This window comes from Cololabis saira, chromosome 23, assembly GCF_033807715.1.
Source record: "Cololabis saira isolate AMF1-May2022 chromosome 23, fColSai1.1, whole genome shotgun sequence".
NCBI classification, from domain to species: Eukaryota; Metazoa; Chordata; class Actinopteri; order Beloniformes; family Belonidae; genus Cololabis; species Cololabis saira.
The window spans coordinates 25,416,759-25,427,970 of record NC_084609.1 but is presented as its reverse complement, the minus strand read 5'-3'; the positions used below and the strand labels follow the sequence as shown (position 1 = coordinate 25,427,970).

At 41.1% G+C, this 11,212-nt stretch overlaps 2 protein-coding genes across 2 annotated transcripts; one reads left to right on the top strand and one right to left on the bottom strand.

Annotated features, from left to right (window-relative positions):
• Positions 1–485: 485 nt before the first annotated feature.
• Positions 486–8,375, top strand: slc5a8 (solute carrier family 5 member 8). The gene is given in 18 exon segments (XM_061714608.1): positions 486–719; positions 841–960; positions 2,333–2,398; positions 2,486–2,537; positions 2,654–2,721; positions 2,827–2,865; positions 3,101–3,216; positions 5,830–5,970; positions 6,058–6,187; positions 6,359–6,447; positions 6,592–6,701; positions 6,802–6,869; positions 7,006–7,092; positions 7,254–7,474; positions 7,697–7,797; positions 7,901–7,989; positions 8,066–8,168; positions 8,335–8,375. Coding segments are annotated over 18 exon segments (1,875 nt in total).
• An 849-nt stretch (positions 8,376–9,224) lies between these two features.
• Positions 9,225–11,151, bottom strand: lyrm5a (LYR motif containing 5a). The gene is made up of 3 exons (XM_061714375.1): positions 11,074–11,151; positions 10,867–10,931; positions 9,225–9,930 (listed from the first exon to the last, which is right to left on the bottom strand). The coding sequence occupies exons 2-3, from the start codon at positions 10,909–10,911 to the stop codon at positions 9,718–9,720; spliced, it is 258 nt and encodes an 85-aa protein (XP_061570359.1). The 5' UTR covers positions 10,912–10,931; positions 11,074–11,151; the 3' UTR covers positions 9,225–9,717.
• Between the last annotated feature and the right edge of the window lie 61 nt (positions 11,152–11,212).

The window sequence follows — 11,212 nt, the reverse complement described above, 5'->3', positions numbered from 1 at the left end:
AGAAATGTCGTAATTATATGAATAAGGGTTTACGGAACAAAAGCTGATATCACAAATATTTCTGAGCCCCTCCCTTCATGTGCGTTTTTCCTGGAACTCCTTGTGTCCTTTCCCTTCACACACACACACACACACACACACACACACACACACACACACACACACACACACACACACACACACACACACACACACACACACACACACACACACACACACACACACACACACACACACACACACACACACACACACACACACACACATATAAAAGGTTTCGGTCTGTGGTCCTGCTCCTCAGCTCAGTGTTGAGTGAGCAGGTAATGTGCCAGGACCTGCATTTATTCACAGAGGAGTGTTTGTTTTTCATCAGAAAACACATTAAGCAGTTTGAAACAGAGTTATCACAATAACTTTTGTATTTTTTTTGATTTTTTATTATTGAATTTTAGCTATTTAATTCAAATTTTGAATAGCTTTCAAAAATGTCAAGGGACTCTCTGTTAGTCGGCTCCTTTGTGGTAGCAGATTATGTGGTGTTTGCTGCCATGCTCATGGTGTCTGCTGCCGTGGGGATCTATTACGCCTGGACTGACAGGAGACTGAGAAGCTCTGGGGAATTCCTGACGGGGGGCCGGAGAATGACGGCCCTGCCTGTATCCCTGTCCCTGACCGCCAGCTTCATGTCAGCCATCACGGTGCTGTCTAACCCAGCAGAGGTAAGGCAGCTCCACCTGGACAGACATGGAAGCAAACACAATAACTTTCCCTTTTTTCTGCCTTATCTCTAAGAAACCTTTGGAAGCCACTGTTACACTGATTCAGACAATCCGTCCATAGGTATACCGCTACGGAGCCATCATTGTATTTTATGCCATCGCCTATTTAATGACGATGCTGGTGACCTCGGAGGTCTTTCTCCCAGTTTTCTACAAGCTGGCCATCACCAGCACATATGAGGTCAGTTTCACGGTTGTTATATCCAGTTATTGTCCACGAGTTAGTGTGTTTGCCTGTCATTCACAAGGCTCAAGAATTAAACTCACTGACTTCATAACAGTGGTAATACACAGGTGTTAATATGGCTGAAAAAAAACGAAAACATTGAAGCTCACTTGTGATTTGGGATATGAATTATTGTTTATTCATGTTCAAAACTTAAAGATAATTATAAACTTTGTAAAAGTATTGCATTCTGTGAAATTATCATAAAATAGTTAGTTTAATGTGCAAAAAAGTCCAACAGTATTTGCAGTTGAGATCTCACCTCACTTTCATCTATTACTACATGTGTAACCGGTTTTGTGATAAACTTAGTATTTGTAATGACTTGTTTTGTTTTAGTTTTTAAGCTGTTTGATTTGTTTTTGTTGGTTAGCTGTAGCTACCATAAAACTCCCAGTTAGGATTAGGAAAACATCCCAGCTTGCACCAATAATAAATCCTCCCACAAACATATTCACACTTGTATCCAAAAGTATGTATTGATGTTACCAGTTACTCATGAATTTGACTCCAATCAAGTGTTTTTTTTTGTTTGTTTGACCCCAGTGAGTTGCAAATAGGTGTACATATACATACATATACATATATACATATGTGTGTATATATACATATATATATATATACGGTACATGTATATATATATATATATATATTACTTTACTATATATATATATATATATATATATATATATATATATATATATATATATATATATATATATATATATATATATATATATAGTAAAGGAAATAGTAAAAGAAATCTAAAAAAAATACAAAATTACCCAAAGCATTCATAGAGATACAAAAATATTAATTAGAAAACGGTTAATGACAAAATTGGAACTTTTTTTAAATAATATTTTATTAATTACAGGATGCAGCTTTTGGCACACTGTCCATAATTTACACATTTGTTCTCTCGCTGAGTCCCTCTCTTGTTTCGTCTCCCATCATTACCTGCACGAGTGTCTCCACGTCTCTGCTCTGATGTTAACTGCAGCTCTGAGAGACAGTTTTGTCGTTGATGTGTGACATAGTGCCATAAAGTTGTAGGCAGCTGTGGCGAGAGGTGACTAGAACAGGAGCCTAAAGTTACTTTGGTTTAGAGAGGGAGGACCACAAGAGCTAAATGACACTTTATGAACATAATTAAATGAAATTGAAACTGATACTTTAACATGAAAAACATAAACTACTGTTAACAACAGTACTTCTGTAGTGTGCTCTTAGCATGATGATGAGATAATGTAACTACTGGAATTATGAAGCCAGAAACATACAGACTCATAATGATTTATTATACCTGTGCCACGTCTGTATCAAGTACCTGGAGCTGCGTTTCAACAGAGCGACCCGTCTGCTGGGAACCGCATTCTTCATTGTTCAGACAGTGAGTAAGAGGCCAGTCAACACATAATTACCCAGACAAAACCTCAAATCCATCACCTGTTTAAACATTCCTGTTATTTCTACCCAGATCCTCTACACTGGAATCGTCATCTATGCTCCAGCGCTGGCTCTAAACCAAGGTAAAGCAGTGTCAGTCCTCAGTGGTCACATTCATGAATCAGTCCCACATCAGGACACTTAGAGCTGCTTGGTTTCAGTTGACTGACCACAGTTTGGACCCTCCCCCTCTCTGCAGTGACGGGCATGGATCTGTGGGGGGCCATCATTTCCACAGGAGTGGTCTGTACCTTTTACTGCACAATGGTATGGACAAGACGTGATGTGTGCAACGTGACATTTAGATCAATAGATAGAGATAAGTGTTTTTCGTCAGAAACACACATCTGATTGTGGTTTACGTTGTTGCAGGGCGGTCTGAAGGCGGTGGTGTGGACAGATGTGATTCAGGTAGGTGCCTAAATTAGAAATACCACTAAGTGAGGTTGGTGCAAAACTTGCAAGCTTCTCTCAACGTCTCATACTGTATATGAGAAACTGTTGGACACCACAACAAAGAACCAATCTCTTATTCAAAAAGAGAAGAACAAACCCTGAAAAGTCCATGCATGAGTCAAACTTTAACAATAAAGAGCAGAGCAGCTTCAATAAGGAGCCTATATTTATGGATTCCCCCCGCCCCCAGCTTGGTGTCATGGTTGCAGGTTTCCTGGCTGTCATTGTCCGCGCTGTGGTCGTACAAGGCGGATTCAGCGCCATCATTTCAGACTCACAAGATGGAGGAAGACTCAACTATTGGGAGTGAGTATGAAAGAGAGCACTACGTTGAATGACTTAATTAAGGAGCCTGACCTAGTGGCAGCAAATTCTGTTATGTCAGCTATCATGTACAGGTATATTACGGCTGAGACATAATCAAATAATGGTCACGAGGTGTCACACCTTTATTATGTGACATTTGAGCACAAATTTGATCTGGATTTTATCTTCTCTTCCCTCATTTAATTTCACCGTCTCAAGGAATCAAGATCTTTGATTCAAGCCTGATCCAAGTCATCAGTTTTTCCCAACGTCATGTAGAAATTTTAGCCGACTCAAAACATCTCTTTTCTAAAGTCGATTCAGCTTCTTAGTTTTATGGACAGTCTTTATGTGCAGCTTTCTCGAAGTCCTGCGAAAGCATTTCAGTCAGATTGAGTTCTGAACTCTGCTATACTTTTCCTGATACATCCTTTCTATTGTAAATTTTCAGGTGTTTGTAATCATCGTTCAGTTGCATGAAATATTTTGAGCCAAGCTTTAGCTGTCAGACGGATGTCCTCACATTTGAAACTAGAATAATCTGGTATACAGAGTTGACTGTAAGGCACCGATGTCCTGTGGCTGAAATTCAAGCTGGTTTGAGGCTTTCATCAGACATAGTGGTCATGTTATGGTAAAATATTTACTCTTTGTCTGTTTTATAGAAATTGGTCAAGAACTCCTGCAGGGTGTTTTTCAGAAGTAACTTTGGACATTTAGGCAATGCTTCCACATTTTCGTTTCTCCACTAGCCTTTACTGATAGTAGTGAGACATGCTGCAAACAGTCACTGCTCAGAACTAGAACCTGGGCTAGAACCTGGGCTAGTTGCATGAGGACTTTAGCCTCCATACATGGGACACCTGCCCAGCCAGGTGAGCTGACACGTTGTTTATAGTGTACGAGACTCATGGGTTTCTGAGGATTTATAAGCAGCCACAAATGTTTTGCTAAGGTCATTGCTGATATCTTTCCTCTTTGGGACAGTGTTAACACACAGCTGTGTGGTCCAGACCCTCACACTGGCTGATCATCAATTTAACAAGAGCATTTCGATCAGCAGAACGTGGCTGCTACTTGTCCCTGTAACTCCTCGTCAGACTGTCTTTACTTATTTTTTCTTAGATTTCATTTGATCTTAACAACAAATTTGACTGTTTCATAAACATTGTTTGATGTTGTTAAAGCGGCACAATGTAACTTTTCCACCTTAATATCATATTTCCAGAGTCATTGTGATGGTACATCAACTTCCAACAGGTTTAATGAACCTCTGTCATGGTCTGAGGGGGTCTGTATCGCCTTCACTGGCACTATGTAACTTTGAGGAGCATGGTAGGAACCCTGCCACACTAAAAAACTACACATTTTTACGTCTTTGACTGCTTTACGGCATACGTCACTTCCCCTTCCTTCCCGATTCGTAGTCGAGACGAAAATGGGCGGGGCTTGGAGCGAGAGCTCAGCAGAAGCTGGTAACCCGTTACTGTGTTGTAGCTGCAGCAGCTCCACACACAACAGACGTGGGGAAAAGATCGCTAATGGTTTAACTTTTCACCGCTTTCCTGCTTGGAGGCAGAACCACGGAGGCCGGCCAAGTATCTGATAACAAAGTAAAAGAGTAAAAGAGTCGTCGGCTCGGTTGGATCGCGGCTGTAACGACCAAACCTTCCACACAGTACCACAAACACTCACACAGACCAGGTCGGATCAAAACACGGTTGTTATTCCCCACTTCTCCAGCTAAACGCAGTTGCCAGCTCTCTGCGGTGCGATTAACCCCAATCTTCAGATAAAACTAGTTTGTTGAGGAAAAAATATGAACTCTTATTTGTAGCTGCAGAGGAAAAAAATAATCTCACGAGGAAAACAAAAATATTGCTCACGCCTCGGAGCCTCTTCAGCATAATATAGCAGTCAAAAAAAAAGAAAAGAGAAGTAAGAGGGATACAAAACATGTACTGTATGTTGTACTATTATACAAATTTATTGAAAAACATGGCGAGTCAAACATTTACCAAAGCAGCTGCCAAACACTCCTAAACAAGGTAGCCGGAGACGGTGGTTCTGCAGAACTGCAGCAGTAAATCCTTTCTAAAGAGTGGAGCTCCGACGAGGAGCTCCATTCTTTAGTAGGGATTTCATATTGATGCAAACCGTTAATAATAATTCTTTTCTCCATATACCGCTCCCTGGCTTCCTTGTTTAAGGTATCCCGGTAAATTCCAGTTCCTTTCAGTTTAACATCTTTTTTTTTGCGTTCCGTCTGTTCACTTGGTGAAACAGAAAAGTCCGTCCCGTCTTCATTCGCTCAAAACAAATGCACGCGACGGGACAGGATCTTTCCGGCAGTACGCGCTGGTGCTCATGGGAAATGTAGTGTTCTTTCTGGTAAAACACTACCACTTTTGTCCAAAAGATGCCGCCAAACTCAAAAGCTGAAAGTTCCGTTGTGTTGCTTTAAGACGCCCTTATGCTACTGCGTCAATTAAATATTTTGAACTGAACTTATATGGATAAGAGGATACAGAGCCTCTGAAATCAATTAGCCAACCTGACAGATGACAGATAATTGATGAGAAAGTTTCTTTCTTCCTTTTTCTTTTCCATCAGCTTTGATGCAAACCCTCTGAGGAGGAACACTTTCTGGACTTTAACAATTGGAGGGACTTTTATTTGGACCAGCATCTATGGGATCAACCAGGCGCAGGTTCAGAGATACATCTCCTGCAAGAGCATCACTCACGCCAGACTGTAAGTCAGGGCACTTGTGATGAAGTAACTCACACCTGATGTATATTTTAACTCCCCATTCGTTGTTTCCTCCGTTCTTTTTGCCAGCTCCTTGTACATCAACTTGTTGGGTCTGTGGTTCATCTTGGTGTGTTCAGTGTTCGCGGGAATGTGCCTCTACTCAGTCTACAAAACCTGCGACCCATGGACCACTGGATTTATCTCTGCTCCTGACCAGGTGGGCTTTCCTTTCTTTTTTTTTTTATGTTTTTAATTTAAAGGGTTCTACAAACCTAACCAATGTTTTATTTTTTCCAACAATAAATGCATGATTTGGTACATGCGCAAATTTTACTTGTTAAGGAATGTCACGAGAGTCCAAACCAACTGGTGTAACTTTTGTCTGCAGCTGATGCCGTATCTGGTGATGGACATCTTGAGAGACTATCCTGGCCTTCCTGGACTGTTTGTTGCAGCAGCATATAGTGGATCCTTAAGGTTATTGTTTAACACGAACATTATTACTGGGATTATTAGTCTGGTGGAGGGACTGCTATCTGTATTTGCAAGGTATCTGAGTGACAGCTTTTTTTGACTGAATATGCCTTTCTGGACTTGTTTTGGGGGCCAATGAAACCCCAGCACAGTGTCTTCCAGCATCAACGCTCTGGCTGCAGTGACGGTGGAAGACCTCATTAGACCACATACCAACTTATCAGAGAAACAGCTGTCCTGGATCTCGAAAGCAATGAGTGAGTGGATCGTAGCCATGCACACTCAGTCTGTTAAAAATTAGAGCTGTAAGATAGAAAATCAGGACAAAAGTGGCCTTTTTCTCTCTTTTTTTTGCAGGTTTTTTATATGGAGTTTTATGCATTGGCATGGCTGGAGTGGCTTCATTCATGGGGGGCATCTTGCAGGTAGAATAGGTCTGATAATAAAGGTCACTGAGAACCATTTTAGAGCATGTTTATACTGGTTCATCATAATCATTTGTATATGGTTTACTATGCAAATTCTAACTTCAGATGAAGAGCTGTGCTTTCCCGTTTTCAGGCAGCCATCAGCATTTTTGGGGTCATAGGCGGTCCTTTACTCGGCTTGTTCACATTGGGAATCCTGTGTCCATTTGCCAACTCTAAAGTAAGTATTTTTAAGTCAGCCAGGTCAATGTGCAAAATAATATTGATATTGTAAGTGAATCTTTCTCTAGAGTAGGGCTCCTCTATCGGCCCTCATATGCTTAGAAATCACACCATTGTGTCGTTGGCTTGGAGCTTTAACGTGTCACAAATGTCTCCCAGGGAGGGTTGTCAGGTCTGTTGTCGGGTCTGGTTGTGTCACTGTGGGTGAGCATCGGATCCCATATTTACCCCCCTCCCCCTGAGATGACCCGGCCTCTGCCGCTGAGCACTGACGGCTGTAACTTCACAACAACGAGCGGCTTCAACTGGAGCTCCACTGCTCTCCCAACACAGCAGAGCTCCCCCACGACAGCCCCGGACCACATCTGGGGGCAGTAAGTGTCTAAGGGATAATTACAGACTGTTGGCCTTCAGTTTTTCAGACAATAATGGAAATTACGTCTGAATAATACGTCAGCATAATATTTGCAATAGCTGCGGTGCGTATCAAGTTACGTATTGTTCTAAAAGTACTACCAGAAGACTGATAAAGAAAAACAGTTTGTTCAATATGGGTAAATCCTGACTCCTTGTGTTCATGTACCATTTGATCCCATCACCAGACCCGTACTGGAGGACTGGTACTCTCTGTCCTACCTTTACTTCAGTCCACTTGGAACTGTGACAGCTATTATCGTGGGGCTGATAGTCAGCGTATTAACAGGCAAGTTTTCCTCAAGTCAGTGCTTTGAACATCATGTCATGATCTCCTACTGCTTTCTAATGAGCTTTTTTATCTTCCTCTTGTGTTGTATCGTACATTTAAGGAGGTTGTAAGCTGAAAGTGGATCCGAAGCTTATGTTAATGAAAGAAGACACAACTTTTTATCACTTAATCAAGTCATTCAAAGGCAGAGTGAGTACCACTGGAGTAAACGACTGTTACATGATGCAACAAACCTGGAAGTTCCTGATTTGTGTTCTTTGTTTAGGTCAAGAGACGGAGTTGGACCCTTGAGATGAAGAATAAAGAGAGAAAGTTTGGCAACACCAATCCTGCTTTCAACGATGCCTAAATGGACTTCACTAAAATCAGTACTGTGCCATTATGTGTACTAAAAACTGTTTTCTTCAGTAATTTTGTGCAATGAAAAGCTTTTTTTTGTAAAAGACTGTTCTTTTTCTGTCAATGAAGAAATGTGACGATGCTGTGACTCTGTAAATTGTTAACCTTTGCTGCACTTTTCCTGTCTTTTGTTAGTTGAGAACTGTTACCTTAAAGTGGCACAGAAACATGTGTGAACTTTTGAAACAAAGCTTTTTTGCATTAGTTTGCCATGAAACATGATGTGATTTACACCTCAGTCACAATTATAGACAAACACACTGTGATCAAGCTGATAACACGAACGTTTGTAATTCCACCTGACTTTACTGAACACAACCATCACATCCACAGCGTTGGAGTAGAACATTAGTGGACCTTAATGGTTGGGTCAAACCTGCTTTGGTATCTGTGAGAGGTCATGTCACAGCATCTCTGTGGGGTTATTAAGGTCTGGGCTCTGACTGAGCCTAAAAGGTGGGTTTTCTATTTATGAAGCCATTCTCTGGAAAACTTACTTGGATGCTAGTGTCACTCCCCTGCTGTATCTCACTAACTTCCACCAGGCTTCAGCTGGAGAACACATTTTGGCGTCCAGACGGTGTGTGGGGCAGTGAACCGAACACATCACGGTGTTCCCTCTACAATACTTCGCTATTGGGAAGTTGTTAGATGTTGATGTGTTCCTTTAGAGCCATACACCGTCCTGAGTATTCCTTTCAAACAAATCAACTTTTATTTTCCCATTTTATGGTAAATTAAGGCAGAAAAACAGTCAAGTCCACATGGTAAATATGTTTTTCTTGTCACGTTATGTGGCAACTGGCAAGGACGTTGGTTATTTAGCTTCTGTAGTTCAAAGAAGTTAACGTGCTCTACAAGATTTGTATGTAGTGACTCCCTTCAACAACCTTTTTTTTTTTACAGAAGAATTTGATAAGCCAAGGGGGGTATTCCAGGGAAGGGAGGGGGGTGTCAGGCTTTTGGACAGACCAGTAATGTTTGTACATTACGGGATGTCACAATTTAGAAAAACAAAAAAACTGTTCATTATTAAAACATGTACATACCGTATTTATTTTTGTCCAGTAGTACATTGAAACACAGTCATGTACAGTTGCCTTTCAAGTTATTTGACCATGTATTTACAAATATATACACTGAAATACATGTTTTACTGGACATCATTCAGTCAGTTTCAACATCACCTTCCAGTATAATACTGACCAGGCAGCTGTACATATCCTAACAATCACCATCTGAGCATAACAAAATAGACTAAATAAATTACCTGACAAAAGGTTTATTGGCACTTGAATAAAAATCTTTGAACCAAAGATTCAAAGCAGGTCTTATGGCTCTTTTTTGGGGGAGGAAATGATGGCAGGAAGCAAACCGTATTTGAAAAAAGTTAGGTTTTCTGTAGTTGGTAACAGGGTGAATAGATCCACATGAAAGTCTCATTTGATGAATCAAATATTATTTCCACGTTGATGATAACACTTCGCTCCACTGTTTTCCTTGTGTCTGTGTGTGTTTTTACTTTTCGGGCTCATAATACCTCTTCTTCATGGCCCTATATTTTCGTAAGAAGTAGAGCGCCTCCAGCTCCTTGATGACGAAGTCTCCTCTGGCCAGCAGCTGCTTGACTTTCTCCGGGTCCGTCACGTCTCTGTTCTTCATGAAGGCGGACTTGAGGCGGCCTCGGAAGTACGCGGCTCCCTGCGGGTACTCCCGTCCCAGGTACAGCAGCTGCAGGACACGAGGAGAGGGTCACACCAAACACCCAGCCCCGGTGTTCTGCCAATTTCTGCTGCTTTGCCAAAAAATGCTCCCTAATGGTTTTCTACCTCTGTAGAGCTACAATTTTACTGTGTTTTACTCCCTAAACCAGGGGTCACCAATCCTGGTCCTTGAGGGCCGGTGTCCTGCATGTTTTAGATGTTTCTCTGCTTTAACACACCTGATTCGAATTAATCATCGTCATCAGCTTGTCATCCAGGGCTGCACAATTCTGTTAACGACACAGTCACTTGTATCATGGTGCAATGAAGCAGGGAAACATGTAAAACCTGCAGGGACACCGGCCCTCCAGGACCAGGATTGGTGACCCCTGCACTAAACCCACTTCCTTTCCCCCCCAAGTGGTCCTTGTCGCTTGCCAGGCCATCATTGTAAATAAGAACGTGTTCTTAATGACCTGGCTGGACATCCCCCCTGGCTGGTTATAATGTGTTGTGCTTTTTGTTTTGTATTTTATTTGATTTATACTCTTTTATATGTTATAATTAAACTTGACATTGCATAATGTGAAGATATATTAAGATATGTAATCATTGTACTTTTTGCAAATGTTAAATTAAAAAAAAAGAACTGCCTGGTTAAATAAAGGCCAATGACTGAATGAATATCAAATAAAGCGATAGAATTGTTGTTTTTTTCTCTCTTTATCGTATAATGTTCACAAAGTGTAATGCAATTCATGTCATGGGTAGTGTATTTTGAAGGATCAAATACTCGACATCCCATATTATCACTTTTACATCGTGCAAGAAATGATGGACGTGCCAATCAAGCTTTGAAAATCGACTGTGCGCATGCGCAGAACCACAAAGTAGAATTCCTCGGCAGGTAGCAAAGATTGGCAGAACACCGGGATCAAATCACACTGTCCGAGTGGAAACTCACATTTTTGTAGAGCTTGATAACCTCACCTCTTAAAGGGTTGGCCATGTTAGAAACGAAGTTCCCCTCTGTGGAAGTGAAGGGGCAGTGAAAGCACACACGAGTGTAAGACAATGGTTTTGGCCAGGATATGTTGAAAATTAGAAATTCATCATAATATCCATTTCAAACTCTAAAAATGTTGGGATTAAGCAGTAAAATTATACTTGCATATGTATTTCTCAAGTTGTATGACAGTGAAGATAGACTCGCTTTCTCATCGACCTTAGCTCAGCGTAGTACACTTTATGCCGTATAGCAGTGCAATGTGTCGCAAATAAAATAAAGAAGTACGCATGCGCATACGTTT

Excerpts from the sequence above, each read along its gene's own strand:
- lyrm5a (XM_061714375.1), bottom strand. The coding sequence starts at position 10,911 with ATGGCCAACCCTTTAAGAGGTGAGGTTATCAAGCTCTACAAAAAT. Across the intron at positions 9,931-10,866 it reads TTATCAAGCTCTACAAAAAT|CTGCTGTACCTGGGACGGGA; the intron begins GTGAGTTTCCAC and ends CGTGTCCTGCAG.